Genomic DNA, 17,646 nt, shown 5'->3' on the forward strand with positions numbered 1-17,646 from the left:
TGGATTTTGTCAAATGCTTTGTCTGTAATTTTTGATAAGATCATGTAATTTTTCTTCTTTAGTCTATTGATATGCTGGATTACATTAATTGATTTTTGAATGTTGAGCCAGTTTTGTATACTTAGGATAAATTTCACATGGTCATGGTCTAAAATTCTGTTTACACATTGTTGGATTAGATCTCTTAACATTTTGTTGAAGATTTTTACATCTGTGTTCATGAGAGATCTCTAGTTTTTTTTTTTTGTAATGTCTTTGTCTAGTTTTGGTGTTAGGGTAATGCTGGCCTCATAGAATGATTTAGGGAGTATTTTCTCTGCTTCTAACTTCTGGAAGAGTTTGTAGAAAATTGTATAATTGGTATAATTACTTCTTAAATGTATTTTACAATTACAAGTCACCCATCTGGGCCTGGTGTGTTTCCTGTTTTTGAAGGTTATTAATTATTGATTAATAATTTATTAAATGTATATAGTCCTATTCAGATGATCTGTTTCCTTCTTGTGTGAATTCTGGCAGATTGTATCTTTCAAGTGATCGGTCCATTTCATCTAGGTTATCAAATTTGTGGGTGTAGAGTTGATCGTAATCCTTTATTATCCTTTTTTAAATTAACATATAATGTATTATTTGTTTCAGGGGTACAGGTCTCTTTATTATCCTTTTAATACCCTTGGGATCTGTAGTGCTATCCCCTCTTTAACTGCTGGTATTAATAATTTGTGTCTTCATTAGCCTGGCTAGAGGCTTATTGATTTTGATTTTGTCCATCTTTTCAAAGAACCAGTTGATTAGTGCTTCAATTTTATTTCTTTTCTTCAGTTTATTTTGGTTTTAATTTGCTTTTCTTTTCTAATTGCTGAGGATGGAACCTTAGCTTATTGCTTGTAGATCTTTTTTCTTTCTTGATGTATGCATTCATTGCTATATATACCTCTAAACATTGCTTTTGGTACACCCCACAAATCTTGATAATTTTCATTCAGTTAATACTTAAAAATTTCTCAAGATTTCTTCTTTGACCCATGTTGTTTAATCTCCAAATATTTGGGTATTTTCCAGCTGTCTTTCTGGTATTGATTTCTAGTTTAATTCCATTGTGGTCTGAGAGTACACAGTATATGATTTCTGTTTTGTTGTTAATTGTGTTTTATGGCCTAGAATGTGGTCTCTCTTGGTGAATGTTCCATGTGAACTTAAGAATGTATATTCTGTTGTTGGATGAAGTAGTCTATTCATGTTTATTATATCCAGTTGATTGATGGTGGTGTTTACTTCAACTATGTCCCTACTGATTTTCTGCCTGCCGGATCTGTCCATTTCTGACAGGGGAGTGCTCAAGTCTCCAACTATAGTAGTGGATTCATCTATTTCTCTTTGCAATTCTGTAAGTTTATGCCTCGCATATTTTGATACTCCATTGTTAGGTGCATATACATTAAGGATTATTATGTCTTCCTGGAAAATTTAGACTCCTTTATCATTTATGTCTTTCCCTGCTCTAAAATCTGCTGTCTGAAATTAATGTAGCTACTTCAGCTTCCTTTTGATTAGTTAGCATGGCAGATCTTTCTCCATCCCTTTACTTTTAATCATTACTTTAATCATTACTCAATTACAATCAATACTTTAATCATTATCTTTTTTTTCTTTTAAGACTTACTAGTTTATTTTAGAGAGGGGGCAGGGGAGGGGCAGAGGGAGAAGGAGAGAGAATCTCAAGCTGTCTCCCTGCTGTGCATGGAGCCCGACATGGGGCTTGATCTCATGACCCTGAGATCATGACCTGAGCCAAAATCAGGAGTCAGATGCTTAACCTACTGAGCCACCCAGGCACCCCTCGTCATTATGTATCTTTATTAAAATTTTAAAGTGGATTTAAAGTGGATTAGCACTGAGTAATGCATAGTATTGTTGAATCAATGTATCGTACACTTGAAACTAATATAATGCTCTATGTTAATTATACTGGAATTAAAATAAAAGTTAGGGCACCTGGGTGGCTCAGTTGGTGGAGTGTGACTGTTGATCTTGGGATTGTGAGTTAGAGCCTCACCTTAGGTGTTGAGATTGCTTAAAAATCTTTTTTTTTTTTTTTTTTTTTTAAGATTCTATTTATTTGACAGAGAGAAACAGCGAGAGAGGGAACACAAGCCGGGGGGGAGCGGGAGACGGAGAAGCAGGCTTCCCATGGAGCAGGGAGCCCGATGCGGGGCTCAGATTACTTAAAAATCTTAAGAAGGGGCGCCTGGGTGGCTTAGTCGTTAAGTGTCTGCCTTCGGCTCAGGTCACGATCCCAGGGTCCTGGGATCGAGCCCCACATCGGGCTCCCTGCTTGGCGGGAAGCCTGCTTCTCCAACTCTCCCTCTGCTTGTGTTCCCTCTCTCGCTGTGTCTCTGTCAAATAAATAAAATCTTTAAAAAAAAAAATCTTAAAAATCTAACAGTAGGTTTTGGAAATGTATAATTGGGTCTTGATTTTTTTTCTACTCTGACCAATCTCCTTTAATTGGTATATTTAGACTGTTGATGTTTAAAAAGTGATTATATGGTCTTGTTTTTTGTTCCTTTTTTTTTCTCCTTTTGTGGCTTTAGTTGAGCATTTTTATGGATCCAGTTTCTGTCCTTAGCATATCAAATGTTTTTTTTTAGTGTTTGACCTTGAGTTTGCAATGTACATTTATAAGTAGTACATATACCTTATAATAAAGTATTTCTTTCTCTTGTGTCCCTTTCACTGCTGTCATTCATTTTATTTATACATAAGCTATAACCATTGAATACATTGTTGCTATTTTTTTAAAAGATTTTATTTATTTATGAGAGCGAGACAGAGAGAAAGAGCACACAAGCAAGGGGAGCGGCAGGCAGAGGGAGAAGGAGAAACAGGCAACCCGCTGAGCAGGGAGCCCCATGTGGGGCTCCATCCCAGGACCCTGGGTTCATGACCTGAGCCAAAGGCAGATGCTTAACGGACTGAGCCACCCAGGTGCCCCTCGTTGCTATTATTTTCCACAAACTGTTACCTGTTAGATCAATTAAGAGTAAGAAAAATTAAAAATGCTGTTTTACTTGCACTTTAATGCTCTCCCTTTATGTGATCTGAATTTTTAATTGATATTCTTTTTCTTCTCACTGAAGAACTCTAACATTTCTGGCAAGGCAGGTCTACTGGCAGCAGATCTCAATTTTTATTTGAGGTCTTTATTTTTTCTTCGTTTTTGAAGTGGTATAAAATATTTTTTTCATGTTTGCAGGGTACAGATTTGTAGATTGGTGGTGTTTTTTCCCCCTCTCAACATTTTAAATATTTTACTCCACTCTCTTCTGGCTTGCATGACTTCTGAGAAGTCAGATGTAATTCTACCTAGTCTTTGTACCTCTGTAGGTAAGGTGGTTTTTCCCTTGGCTTCTTTCAGGACTTTTTCTTTGTCTTTGATTTTATGCAGTGTGTATTTGATACGCCTAGGTGTTGGGTTTTTGTTTTTCTTCTGTCTTTTCTTTTTGGCATTTATCCTGCTTGGTATCTGACACTAATTTTTGGAGATTCTCAGTTATTGCTTCAAATTTTTTCTTCTGTTACTCCCATTACATGTTATACATTTTGTAGTTCTCCTACACTTACTGGATGTCCTGTTTCTTTCTTTTTTTTTGTAATTTTTCTCTTTACTTTTCAGGTTTGGGAGTTTCCGTTGACATGCCCTCAGGCTCAGAGGTCCTTTACCGAGCTCTGTTAGTCTACTAATGAGATAATCAAAGGCATTCTTCATTTGTTGGTGTTTTTGATTTCTAACATTTTTTTGATTCCTAGAATTTCCACTTCTGTTCTTGTATGATGTCTACTTTTTCCACTTAGCATATTGATCATAGTTTTAAATTTTTGGTAATTCTAACATCTCTGCCATATCTGAGTCTGGTTCTGATGCTTGCTGTGTTTCTTCAAACCGTGTTTTTTGCCTTTTAGTATGCCTTGTAATTTTTTGATGCAAGCACGACTTGATGTCCTGAATAAAAAGGACTGAGTTAAGGAGGCCTTTATTGATGGCCTTCTCCCCTCAAACTCCCACACCCCTTAGGTGGTACAGGATGGCTAGAGGGAGCTGGAGTTGGGTATTTCCCTTCCTGCAGGCTCTGGTTTCAAAATGCTTGCTTTAACCCTCCCCCTGCTGGATGCACAAGGGAATTTTCTCTCATCCTCACTGTGAGAATCTTGTACAGCTCCTGGAGGTAAAGCTCATAAAATGTGCTGCATCCCCCCAAGATTAAGACTCCCTCTTGTTCTTAATTCACAGAATTGTTGAGGCTGAGCCTCCAGCAATTTGTCAATTGCAGTTTAGATTTTCCTACCCTGGTGCCAGTTGTTCCCAGGGATACTCGTGAATTTCTCTTCTGTTAAATTAGGATTCCCTGCATCCACTTGTCTGATTTTTGGAGAAGTGGTTTTTGTGACCTCATTTCTCTCATGGATCTAAGAAGAGTTGTGAATTTTCAGTCTGTTCAGCTTTTTATATGTTAAGACACAGTGATGACTTCCCTACATGCTGGACTAGAAACTGGAAGTCTGCCCTACCTTCTGTATGCTTTTTACTTCTTTCCTGCCTTAAGATTTTTTATTTTTTTATTATGGTAAAAATGCATAACATAAAATCTATCATATTCACCATTTATAGTTGAGTAGTGTTAAGTATATATTCACATTGTTGTGAATGTGAAAACTGGAACATTTTTTCTCTTGTGTGACTGAAATTCCATACCCAGTAAACAGTAGTTCCTCATGCCCCCCTCCCCCGGCCTGTGGCAATTACCATTCTGCTGTGTTTATATGAATTTGAATATTCTAGGTACCTCATATGAGTGAAATCATATAGTATTTGTCTTTTGTGACTGGATTGTTTCACTTAGCATAGTGTCCTCAAGCTTCATCCACGATATACCAGGTGTCAGAATCTCCTTTTTTAAGACTAATATTTCACTATAGCATATACTACATTTTGTGTCTCCATTCATCCATTGATGGGACACTTGGGTTGCTTCCACTTCTTGGCCATTGCAAATAGTGCTGTCATGAACAAAGGCATGCAAATACCTCTTCAAGATCCTGTTTTGAAATTTTTTATACTTATACCCAGAAGTGAAATTGCTGGGTCAAATGGTAATTTGATTTTTCACTTTTTGAGGAGCTACCACACTGTTTTCCATAGAAGCTTTACCATTTTATTTTCCCACCAACAGTATACAAGCGTTCATTTTTCCGTATTCTCACCAACACTTGTTTTTTTGATAGCAGCCATCCTGATGGGTATGAAATGATCTCCCATTTTGATTTTGATCGCATTTCCCTAATTTTAGTAATGTTGACTATCTTTTCATATGTGCTTGTAGGCCACTTGGATATTATCTTTGGAGCGATGCCTGTTCAAGTCCTTTGTCCATTTTTTTTTTTTTTAAAAGACTGTATTTATTTATTTGACAGAGAGATAGGGAGAGAGGGAACACCAGCAGGGGGAGTGGGAGAGGGAGAAGCAGGCTTCCCGTGGAGCAGGGAGCCCGACACGGGGCTCGATCCCAGGACCCTGGGATCATGACCTGAGCCGAAGGCAGATGCTTAACGACTGAGCCACCCAGGCGCCCCCCCCTTTGTCCATTTTGAAATTATGTTACTTGTTTTTTGTTAAGTTGTAGGAGTTCTTTATATATATATATTCTGCTTACTAATGCCTTATCAGATAGATGATTAATAGTTACTCTTAACGGACACCTGGGTGGCTCAGTCGTTACGCGTCTGCCTTCGGCTCGGGTCATGATCCCAGGGTCCTGGGATCGAGCCCCGTGTCGGGCTCCCTGCTCGGTGGGGAGCCTGCTTCTCCCTCTGCCTCCGCTCCTCCCCCTGCTTGTGCTCTCTTGCATGCTCTCTCTCTCAAATAAATGAACAAAATCTTTAAAAAAGAAAGTTACTCTTAAGTTCTAAACTTAGTTATAACTACTCTGTCCTCCCCTCAAACTACAACTTTTTAAGAACACTTGAATTCTGATTTCTTTCTTTATGACTTACATGTTATTACCCAGCATTTTAGTTCAGTTCTCTTTTGGTTTTATCCTGCCCTACCTACCTCCTCCTATCCCCAGTTGATTTTTGTTTGTTGTTTAACTGAACCAGTGCTTGTTTGGGTTAATTTCTTTGCTTTCCTGGGGTGTCTGGGTGTCTGAGTTGGTTAATTTCTGCCTTTGGCTCAGGTCATGATCTCAGGGTCCTGGGATCCAGCCCTGTGTCGGGCTCCCTGCTCAGTGGGGAGTCTGCTCCCTCCCCCTCTGCCCCCCACCCACCCTGCTCACTCTCGTGTGCTCTCTCAAATAAAATCTTTTTTTAAAAAATCTCTTTGCTTTCCTTTCCTTCTTGCATATCATGCTCACCTTAAGTGATCAGTTTCTTTCTATATTTTTTTTAAGATTTATTTTTTTGAGAGAGCATGTCCACAAGCAAGGGGAGGGGCAGAGGGAGAGGGAGAAGCAGACTTCCCATTGAGCATGGCACCCAAAGTGGGGCTTGATCCCATGACCCTGAGATTATGACCTGAGCCGAAATCAAGAGTCTGACACTTAACCGACTGAGCCACCCAGGTGCCCCAGTTTCTATACTCTGAAGTACATCCATAAGTAGCTTTTTCAGTGAGGGTCTGTTAATAATAAACACTTAGGTTTTTATTTTCCTTTTTTTTTTTTTTGTTCTGAAAGGGCTTTTCTAATTCTGTCTTTTTTCATAGTTTCCCTGGGTATTTTCTTCTAGGTTATGATTATTTTCTCTTAGGAATTTAAAGATGGCACCATGTCTTTTGTCTTCTGTTTGATACAGGTTTCTGCTGAGAAGCTAGTTCATTTGTTACTTCTTCATAGAATACATATATCTTTTCCTTCTTGTTGCTTCTCTTTGTGGTATTTTGCTGTATCCTTACTTAAGTGTCTAGGTGCAGATTTAACTTTACCCTGCTTGGTTGGGACTTTGCTTCCTAAATATAAGCTCCCTATCTTTCATCAACTCTTGAAAATACTAGTAGCTCTTCAAATATTACCTCTCCCTCATTCTCTCTGTTCCTTCCTTTTGGGTCACATGTTAAACTTCCTCATTTTTGGACCTCTTTGTTTTATTCCCCACCTATTAACCTTTCTTTCTTTTTATTCTTTTCTTTTTTCCTTCTTCTTCTTTTTTTTTTTTAAAGTAGGCTTAATATCCAGCATGGAGCCCAGTGCTGGGCTTGAACTCATGAATCTGAGATCAAGGCCTGAGCTGAAATCAAGAGTCGGGTGCTTAACCGACTGAGCCACCCAGGCGCCCCATTAGCCTTTCTTTCACAAAATCTTTTTAAGTTTGTGCTACCCTTTGTAATCTCCTTATATATCTTCCCAACCACTGGACTCTTCATTTGCATCTAATTTGCCATTTTCCATTTCTAGTGATTCTTTTTGGTTAATTTTAAAATCTAATCGTAGTTGATACCATCTTTTTCTTATCTCTGAACTAAAATGCTGGGTAGTAACATGGGAGTCATAAATCAGAATCCTAGTGTTCTCAGAAAGTTGTAGTTTGAGGGAAGACGACACAGTAATTATAACTAAGTGTCGAACTTGCTGAGAGTAACTATTAATCAGATATCCTTCTTTTATGACTTTAAACATTGGAATGTGCTTAATTTACGGTCTCTATCTTACGAACTTTGGTTCTTATTTGTAGAAGTATCCTTTGTTCAGTCATAGTAAAAGAGTGGTCCTTTTTTTTCTTTAAGATTTTATTAGAGAGAGAGAGAGTGAGTGGCAGGCAGAGGGAGAGAGAGAAGCAGGCTCCCCACTGAGCAGGGAGCCCGATGCGGGCCTTGATCCCAGAGGCCTGGGATCATGACCTGAGCCAAAGGCAGACGCTTAATGACTGAGCCACCCAGGCACCCCTCCATATGTGTTTTGTAATTTAGAATTGTAAACCCAAGGTTCAGCAGGACTTTATCTGTGGGACTCTTGTGTGACCTGGGTAAAGAGTGTATCTCTCCAGAGTATTTTTTGTTTACCTCTGGTAGGTTTCCCAGGGATTTTACCAGGCTGAGACCATTTTAGGTTAGATTCGCAGTGAGGACAGGTTGATACCAGACCACTCAAGGCACCAGACCACTCAAGGCAGTAAATTTGAATTCAGAACTCAAGTGAAGGCATGCTCAAAATTATAAATTCTCTAGGGGTATAACCCTTTCTTTCTCCCCTCATGGAGCCTAGGTCCTATTATCTCCCTAATGCCAGTGAGGTGATTTTCTTTTTCACTAATCTGTTTCTTTCCCTGAAGCTGTCATAGCTCTTAATAATCTTATGATTATTTACTGCTTTGTTACCAAGAGCTTCCTCTGCATTATCTCAGAACAATAATGGGGAGAGATATGGTAGGGATCACTATACCCATTTTACAACTCAGTAAAACTGAGGCTGTTTACTTAATGATTTGCAGAAACCTAAGGACACTCCTGAGATTATGTAGGTGGCACATGGTGAAGATGAGAAATGAGGCATTCCTCTGTGTATTTTTGCCATGTGGCTTCTGTGGAATTCTTCATTAGGATGAAACTAGATAATCACCTCAGTATAAAGCACCAGTGTTTTCCTGCAGGATTGTTAAAATTCATTTCATTCGGGGCGCCTGGGTGGCTCAGTCATTGGGCGTCTGCCTTCAGCTTGGGTCATGATCCCAGGGTCCTGGGATCAAGCCCCACATCAGACTCCCTGCTCCGCGGGAAGCTTGCTTCTCCCTCTCCCACTCCCCCTGCTTGTGTTCCCTCTCTCGCTGTCTCTCTCTCTGTCAAATAAATAAATAAAATCTTTAAAAATAAATAAAATTCATTTCATTCAACACATTTGAGCACCTGCTATGTTCTAGGCACAAGAATTAAAACAACTGGGAGCTGAAGTACAGATGTTAGATTTGCTGCCTGACATGCTTTCTGCTTTCCTTCTATAGACTGATCATGGTCTCCAGCTGCCAAAGAAGGTTGTGGATGCCAAGAGAAAGGTAACCATTTCTCATCCCCTCGAGCGTAACTGGATGCCTCTAGGAGCCCACACCGGCTGGCAGTAGACATGGCTGAACTTACAAACTACAAGGATACCGCCTCCAGCCGCCACCTGCGGTTTAAGTTACAGAGTCTAAGCCGCCGTCTTGATGAGTTGGAGGAAGCCACAAAAAACCTCCAGAAAGCAGAGGATGAGCTCCTGGATCTGCAGGACAAGGTGATTCAGGCAGAAGGCAGCAACTCCAGCATGCTGGCGGAGATTGAAGTGCTGCGCCAGCGAGTGCTGAGAATCGAAGGCAAAGATGAGGAAATTAAGAGAGCGGAGGACCTGTGTCAGCTGATGAAGGAGAAGCTTGAAGAGGAAGAAAACCTCACCCGGGAGCTGAAATCAGAGATTGAGCGGCTTCAGAAACGAATGGCTGAACTGGAGAAGCTGGAGGAGGCCTTTGGCAGGAGTAAGAATGATTGTACCCAACTCTGTCTGAGTCTGAATGAGGAGAGAAACCTGACAAAGAAGATCTCCTCTGAGCTGGAAATGCTCAGGGTCAAAGTGAAAGAACTGGAATCTTCCGAGGACCGCCTGGATAAAACTGAGCAGAGTTTAGTGTCGGAGTTAGAAAAGCTGAAATCGTTAACTCTGAGCTTTGTAAGTGAGAGAAAATACTTGAATGAAAAGGAGAAAGAAAATGAGAAACTGATAAAAGAGCTCACTCAGAAACTGGAGCAGAACAAAAAAATGAACCGAGATTATACAAGGAATGCTTCTAATCTTCTGGAAAGGAATGACCTACGGATTGAGGACGGGATCTCCAACACACTGCCATGCAAAGAATCAAGAAGGAAGGGCACTCTGGACTATCTAAAGCAGGTAGAGAACGAGACAAGAAACAAATCCGAAAATGAAAAGAACCGAAATCAGGAAGACAACAAAGTTAAAGACCTTAACCAAGAGATTGAGAAACTTAAGACACAAATCAAACATTTTGAATTTTTGGAAGAAGAACTTAAGAAAATGAGGGCCAAAAATAATGATCTTCAGGATAATTACCTAAGTGAACAAAATAAAAACAAACTCTTAGCCAGCCAGCTGGAGGAGATAAAGCTACAAATCAAGAAACAGAAAGAGTTAGAGAATGGGGAGGTGGCAGGGGATGAGGCCTTCCTGTCCAGCAAAGGCAGGCACGAGAGGACTAAGTTCAGAGGCCATGGGAGTGAGGCACCTGTGTCCAAGCACATGCCCCGGGAACTGTCCCCTCAGCATAAGCGGGAGAGGCATCGAAACAGGGAGTTTGTGCTCAACAGTGAAAACTATTCTCTGGGCAACAGGCAGGTTTCCTCTCCCAGTTTCACTAATAGGAGGGCAGCCAAAGCTTCCAACGTAGGGGCGGCTGCAGACAGTGGGACTCAGGAGACCAGGAGAACTGAAGACCGGTATGCATCGGGCTCTTCTCAGAGTGAAGGGAGGAGGCCCCGGGAGCAGCCTTCAGTGCTCAGCCGCTACCCACCAGCTGCTCAGGAGCACAGTAAAGCTTGGAAGGGTACTCCCAAGCCAGGTACCGAGAGTGGGTTGAAGGGAAAAGTGGAGAAGACAACACGAACATTTAGTGACAGTACCACCCATGGATCTGTTCCCAGTGACATACTGGGTAGAGCTGACAAGGCCTCTGACACCTCCACGGAGGCCCTCTTTGGCAAGAGGGGGCAGGTACCCGGCAACGGAAGTCCGTTAAATCAGGCTGCAGACTGTGGCAGTCCTAAGGGGATTGGGTCCCTGGCCTCATCTCGAAGATCTTCCTCAGAAGGGCTCTGCAAGGGCAAAAAGGCTGTCACTGGCCAGGAGGCTGATACCGGTTCCTCAAATTCCAAGCCTCCACTTTTATCAAAGTATCCTTATAGCTCCAGAAGCCAAGAGAACATCCTTCAGGGCTTTTCAACCCCAAACAAAGAAGGCATCGATCAGCCCGTAGCCGTTGTGATGGAAGACAGCAGTCCACACGAGGCCCTGAGGTGCCGAGTCATCAAATCCAGTGGCAGAGAGAAGCCAGACTCAGATGACGATGTGGACGTAACCTCTCTCGTGACTGCCAAGTTGGTAAACACAACCATCACTCCGGAGCCAGAGCCAAAACACCAACCCAACTCTAGGGAAAAAGCCAAATCCCGAGGGGGACTTAGAACCTCCCTGTTTGAGACTGATAAAGATGTTGGAACAGAAAATGAATCTGTGAAACCTGTCCGAGCCTCCACCAATGCCGTGGAGTTCCCAGATACCAATGGTGCTGGGGCTACAAGCCAGCGGCCCTTCAGCCCCAGAGAGGCCCTGCGGTCCAGGGCCATCATCAAACCTGTCATCATTGATAAGGATGTGAAAAAAATCATGGGAGGATCTGGAACGGAGGCCACCACGGAGAAGCAGAAGTCCACCTCCAGACCAGGGCCAAACAAGGTGACAAGCAGCATAACCATCTACCCCTCTGACAGCCCCAGCCCTCGGTCCGCCCCAGGTGAGGCTCCGCGGGAGAGGCACACGTCCACCAGCAACATCCAGCTTGGGCCAGCAGAGCTCCCGTCAGGTAGCAACCACATCAGCACCCCCTTGGAGCTCTCCATTCACAAACATGACATTGCCCTGCAGCTCCCGGAAGCTGAAAGAACGGGAGATGGGCCCCTGAAGAACAGGCCAGAAACAGTGGTCTCTCGGAGCAGCATTATAATCAAGCCCTCAGACCCCGTGGAGAGAAACAGCCATGCACCCCCAGCAGAGACAATCAGGTGGAAAAGCCATGGTGCCCCTTCAGAAGCGGGCTCTGCAGACACCAGGCATGTTACCGTGCGGAACGCCTGGAAGAGTCGGCGAGACTTGAACTCTTTAGAAGACCCCCCAGCTCGAGGAGGCAGAAACGTGGAAGCTCCCAACGCCTACACCCAGAGGGCCGCCACAGACTGTTCAGACCTCGGACAGCCCAGGTTGTACCTTTGCGAGCAGGGCACTCAAAGGGCAGGAAATTCAGGGGACGCCCCCGAGCTCGCCTCCAGAAGGAGCCACAGCAGCCTCACCGTGTCCGAGGTGCTCACTCGTCGGAATCGGGTGGGAGACGCAGGCACCACGGCAGCCTGGAACCACTCGGCAGGCGCGGTGAGCCCCCTGCTCTCCTCTCCCTGTCCCCTGCCTCTCTCCCTCCCCTCCTTCCACTTGCCTTTGGTAGAGCTGGGGTGCCCAGAGAACTGCTGAAAATCAGGTGGGTTTGGCCTTGGGGAAGAAGAATGAAGTACGTTGAAGAAGGTATTTTGGCAGAGGGCAGCATGACTTTCCAGAACCCTTTTCCTGGTTTTGTCTCTTCTGTATATGAAGGCCACACGAAAAGAAGAGAGATCTGGCCTCCATTCTCTGGGTTTGCCAGAGTAGCCAAAGGAAGTCCCCTTAAAGCACCCCCCAGAGCAGCACCTAGAAGCACAAGAAGCCGTGCCCAGAGAGGAGAGCCCGGGAAAGGGTCCCCACAGCAGAGCTCGGCGGCTGCTGGCATGTGGGGAATGAGAGCGAGGGCTTAGCCTGGGCCTCCTTGATACGCTTTATGCCCATGTGTCACTCTCTTTTGCCCTAGACAGCTGTCTGAGTCATTGCATCTTCCATCTGAGGGCAGGGCTGGTACAGTAGGCTCATTACAGGATAGATAAATCCATAACCACCTCCTCATTGGAAGGTCAGAGCGTCAGGGGCGTGAAGGGGAAGCCTCTGGGAGTGTCTTTTAGATTCGGAGCCTACAGGGATGCAGGACATGTTGGACTTAGCCTTGTTTCCTTCTTTTTAAAAGGCAGGTGACGGTGCATTAACTTGAAATGTCCTGTAAGTCCTCACAGGGTACTCAACATCTGACAAAGCACTTCCCTACCATCTCAGTCTCTCCAAGAGCCCTGCGGGCAGGTATTATCCCCATTTTTTAGATCTAGAAACGGAGGGTCAGTGACGCAAAGTGCCTTATTACCTAAGGCCACCCGAGGGAATTACTGGAAGAGCTAAGATTTGAATCTCTAAGATTCCTGTTTCTGAATCCAGCACTTCCTACCCTGTCAGCCTGACGTTCTCACTCGTGTTGTTTGTGTTCTTTGATCTGCATTTGCTCGAAGGACCAGTGAGAACACAGAAAAGGCAGAATTCTGGTAGAAGAGGAGTTAAGGGGGGGGGCGGTGTTTAGGTCCCTGAAGCTTTGGATAGGAGAGAGAGGAAGAGGGATAGGTATAGGACCTGAAAGGGAAGGAAACCGGCCTTATGGTAGTTTGTAAGTGGGAAGTAGGAAAAGCCTGGTCCGGCTTCCTTTTCAGGTTACTTCCCTGCTCCTCAAGCAGGGAAATGGCTCACCCCAAGAAGCATGCAGTCTGCACGTGCAGAATGCAAGGACTGCCGGGCACCTGCTTATGGGGCCGGCGCCATACCCCCACTCCAGGCCCTGCCCTACCCTACGAGCCCCAGAAGCTTGGGGGGTGTAGTCTGGCCTAGTTTCCAAGGAACGTTTAAGTTGGCCTGTTCTCAGACCAAAGCACATCTCTGCCGTTAACGCTCTGGTCTGCTACACTGTGCCTCCCTCTGCCAGGCTGGAGAGGACCCCTGGGGCAGGGAGTGAGCGTGTCTTGTCCCTCGCTGTTGTCCCCCACAGCTCACTTCTGTCCTTTCTGGCCCAGGAGGAAGGGGACGACTGCGCACTCGGTGCCCACAGGCGACCGCACAACTCCCTGGAGCGGTGTGAGCTGCCTGCGAAGCCGGGGCCGTCAGAGCCGGGGCGAGCCCGGGCTGAGGAGCGGTTACGGCCAGCCAGGCCCTGCGCCGAGGACAACTGAGCCTGCTGGGTGAGGTCTGCCGTCTCCTCTGCTCCCGCTTCTCCGCTCTCCTGCCTTCCTGCCCTATGAAGGATGCCGGGCCAGTTAACGAGGCTGGACGCCAGGCCTTGGCTGGGAGAGATGGCAGACCAGGCTGTGGCTCAGGTCATTTTTGCCAGTTGGCCAGAGGGGATCAGAAACTACAAGCTGGACATAAGTCACCCAGGCCCGGCCTTCCCCAATGCATGAGTCCTCTCTCCTTGTCCCTGTCCCCAGGTCGGATGGGCCCCTCTGGCCCCCAAATGGGGAAAGCTCTAGAAACCCCTTGTATCCTCGTCACACAACAGCAGCCGAAAGCCCTTCTCTGCTCCTTGGTGGGTCAGAGGGCGCCCTTTCAGTGCTTAGTTTCTTCCAGTTCACTCCTTGTTTGGTCTAGGGGCCTAAGTACCGGCCGAGACCCAGCAGCGGTCCGCGCCACCTGGGGGCGTCCCTCAGACTTGGGCAGCAGCAGGTCTGGGCTGCTTCTGGGGGACTGTGGGACCAACCTTTAGGCTGAAGCTTCTCTGACGTGGCCCCCTGGCTGATGATGGTTTCCTGGGGGCAGAGCACACGGGTACCCACCTACTGGACTGATGTCATCCCCCCCGCCCCCCGGCTCTCGGCTGACCTTCCAAAGGCACCTGGAAGCGCACAAGCCTCACGCATCTCCTTTCCTGGGCACCAAAAAATGCTGCTGGCCCTGCCCGCTCCTCTCCCTTGGCTGGAGACTTCAGGCCGACTCCGTCGTTTCCAGCCTTCGGAATTCTCCCGGACTAAACTGGGCCTGGCCCAGCGCGCTCTGCCTTCTAGCAAGTGCCCAGCAAGGGGGAAGATGGGCAGGAAGAAGCATTTCCCCAGACACTGCACAGAGCAATATTTCCGTGAAAGGTATGGACTTTGTCCCTCTTCCTTCCCCCCATGGAGGAGGTATGGCACTTTACCAAGCTGGCGCGTTCCTCCAGAGGTGGGCCCTCAGGGTCTGCGAACTATCATGAGGAGGACTTCACTGGAGGAAAGGTAATAAATGCCTACCGAGGCCCCAGGTTTGTACAAACGCGAAATGCAGCAAACCTTTCAGGAAGCCGCATAAATAAAAATGGATTAGTTTCCGTATACCAGTCACGGGGGTGGGAGGGGCGCGGTTACAAAGAACCGTATATTCTTGGCACTGCTTTTTGTAGAACACTCAGTTCAAAGAAGGGATCCCTTTTCAGAGGCTTGTAACGGTGCAGACACTGTTCCTTCATAGTGAGAGTGTAACTAGGCTCAGGAAAGCGGAATTTTCTTCATGGCTTTGCTGTGGGACTTTGGGCGAGTCACTGTCCTCTTGGGGCCTCAGTTCCCTTATCTATAAAGTGAATTCTTTGAAATGGTCTCTAAGGGTCCCAGATCTGGCATTCTGCGAGGATTCTGGTTATACTGTCCTGTGGGGGGTTGATGCTTTTGGAAGGTAGCATCCAGATGGTTCAGGGAAGGGGTTACCCCCCTGCCTTGTTTTTCTGGACCTTATTTTTTCCACGTTTTAACATCATGAGGATGAACTCCGCAGAGCTCGGTTGGCCTCGTTTTTCTAGTCTGTGAGAGGAGGGATTAGGTCAGCTGGCTTCTGTAGCCCTTCTGGCGCCAGCCTTGCCCACTTGGCACACAGTGTCCTCTGGCTTTCGGGACACCAGTTGGCCGTCTTGTGTTGCTGTGCCTTGCGATTGGTCTTCCCTGTCTGCACTCAGTGTGGGAACCAGCGCTCGTGGCGCCCGTGTCTGCCATCAGACTGGGCGACCCTGGAGGCGGCTTGGGGCACACCTAGCTTCCTTTCGGGGACAGGAAAGTTTTGCGCCGACTTCCATTTTCTGGAGTGTTGCCAGTCTAAGGGCATTGCTGTCTAGCTTCTCTTTGCTTACAGTGCTGCCTCAGAGGCTCTGTTTAAGACGCTGTTTTCAAAATCTCTTCCTGCTGCTTCCCCTGGGTCACTGCCCAGAAACTAGCTTGCCCAAGGCTGCAACCTCTCACCTGTAGCCTCCCTGCCCTTCTTCTTCACTGGTTGGCAACCTTGAGAGTCCAAAGGAAACGGACCTCTGTCGTGGTCAACTGAGGTTACAGGAAACTAAGCCTGTGGCTCTTCTCTGCTGGTGGAAACAAAAGGGTGCCAAGCCATGCCTACAAAGATTTTGCCAATAATTCATATCTTTGGGCGTTGGAGCCCTGGATTCTGGTGCTGTAGCTCCTGGTGCCAAAGTCTGGATCTTTCCACATTGCAGCAGCACCGACACCTGCCACTCCTCAGAAGGTCTGTGGAGGAGGGACAGTGGTGGTGCCCTCTTGCTGGGGGCTGCGATCTTAAACTGAGTGCAATAGGGTTTGATTGTAACCATTATTTCAGGATAAGTACTGTGTTTCCTTAATCGGCATACTTTCTAGAACCATTGCGAAATAGATTTTATTTTTAAATGTCCTCAGCATTGCAGAAGATACCATTTGTAATAGCAAATGAAGGCTGGAGGCTCAGTTCCTCTGGGTTTCAAACGGCTGGCAAGGCTGGCTCGCAAATTCCGAAGTTCGAAGGCACCTTTCTGAAAAGCAACCTGTGTGTGTGACCACCTGGACCTCACTGTTAGGGGTCCTAGGGAAAACTTCCACGAAAAGGGGAGAACTGGTAGTGAAATAGCTGTCCAATGGACCAGCTGTCCCCACCGCCTCAGCCAACAGACCCGCTGTTAGGACAAGCCTCTGCTGCAGCACGGCTCCAGCTCACTGGCAGGTGGCTGGCTGTGGGAGGGTGCCCAGGGAGCCTGGCGCTCCAGAGCTGCACGGTTGGAGCAAGTATGTGAGGGCTGAATGCCAGAGGCCAGTCCCTCACCACTCTGGTACTCAACCCCCTCCCCCCCCCGCCCCGAGAAGGATGCAAGGGGTGGCAGGCAAAGAAGCCCTGGCTATTTTCTTTTACTTGGCAATGAAAGCACACGGGCTGAAGGGACCTGCAGTGGGGCCCAGGACACCAGTCTCCATCACAGGCAAGTCGGCACATTCATCCTCCCCCCTCAGCGGGTGTGGGGAGGGTCTCTGGAGCTTGGAGCTGGCATTCTGGGGCAGTTTTAGTGCTTTACATGTAGTGGGTTTGTGCCAAGTGCTACCCTTTTCCGGTAAAGGAACGGGGACCCAGCCGCTGGGTCCCCAGTCGTCCCTGTTGAGGTGGGGTTTGTTGTTACTCCGACAAGACTGCTTTGGAAGAGCTGCTTTTAGGGATTATCTTTTGACTACCCCAGGTGGGGCACAGGGTTCTCCTCAAAGCCTCACACCCAAGATCATAGGAAAGGGGCCCTATTTTCCTGCTGCTTCACAGCTCAGAACATGTACTGAATGGAATGTATTTTTAAGAGAATAAAGTCTATTTTTTTGTATTTTAAAGAAAGATTGGGAGGGCTGGGGAAGTAGCCCTCAAAAAACTCTTAATGCATCAGAGGCCCCTTTGCTGGGGGGCCTCGGTCTCTGTCAGTCCACCTCTGCTCATTCAGGCAGGTGCTCTGGTCTCACCCCTGCCCCTTGGAGTCTAGGTGCAGCAGCTTCTACAGTCCTGCTCCAAGCATGGGACCAAGGAGGCCGGACCCTGTTGCTGGAAACCAGGGCGAAGCCACGAGCAGTGACTCGGGGCTCCTTGGGTGCATGTGTGTAGTGGAAGCTGCCTGTCTGCATGTATCCTCTGGCTCGAATGCTGTCTGTTGGCTCTGCAGCACGATATGTAACCAATAAAGCTCCCTAGT

At 46.3% G+C, this 17,646-nt stretch overlaps 1 protein-coding gene across 1 annotated transcript in view; it reads left to right on the plus strand.

Moving 5' to 3' along the window:
- LUZP1 (leucine zipper protein 1) overlaps nucleotides 1–17,646 on the plus strand; it is a 94,782-nt gene extending 77,136 nt beyond the window's left edge. Inside the window, exons 3-4 of the mRNA XM_028090844.2 lie at nucleotides 8,989–12,176; nucleotides 13,718–17,646. Coding sequence (XP_027946645.1) covers nucleotides 9,108–12,176; nucleotides 13,718–13,873 — 3,225 coding nt within the window. The 5' untranslated portion in view covers nucleotides 8,989–9,107 and the 3' untranslated portion in view covers nucleotides 13,874–17,646. The remainder of the gene's footprint in view (nucleotides 1–8,988; nucleotides 12,177–13,717) is intronic.

Source organism: Eumetopias jubatus, unplaced genomic scaffold (assembly GCF_037043125.1).
Source record: "Eumetopias jubatus isolate StellerSeaLion01/CBP00866 unplaced genomic scaffold, mEumJub1_p1.0 scaffold_4, whole genome shotgun sequence".
In the NCBI taxonomy this organism is placed as follows: Eukaryota; Metazoa; Chordata; class Mammalia; order Carnivora; family Otariidae; genus Eumetopias; species Eumetopias jubatus.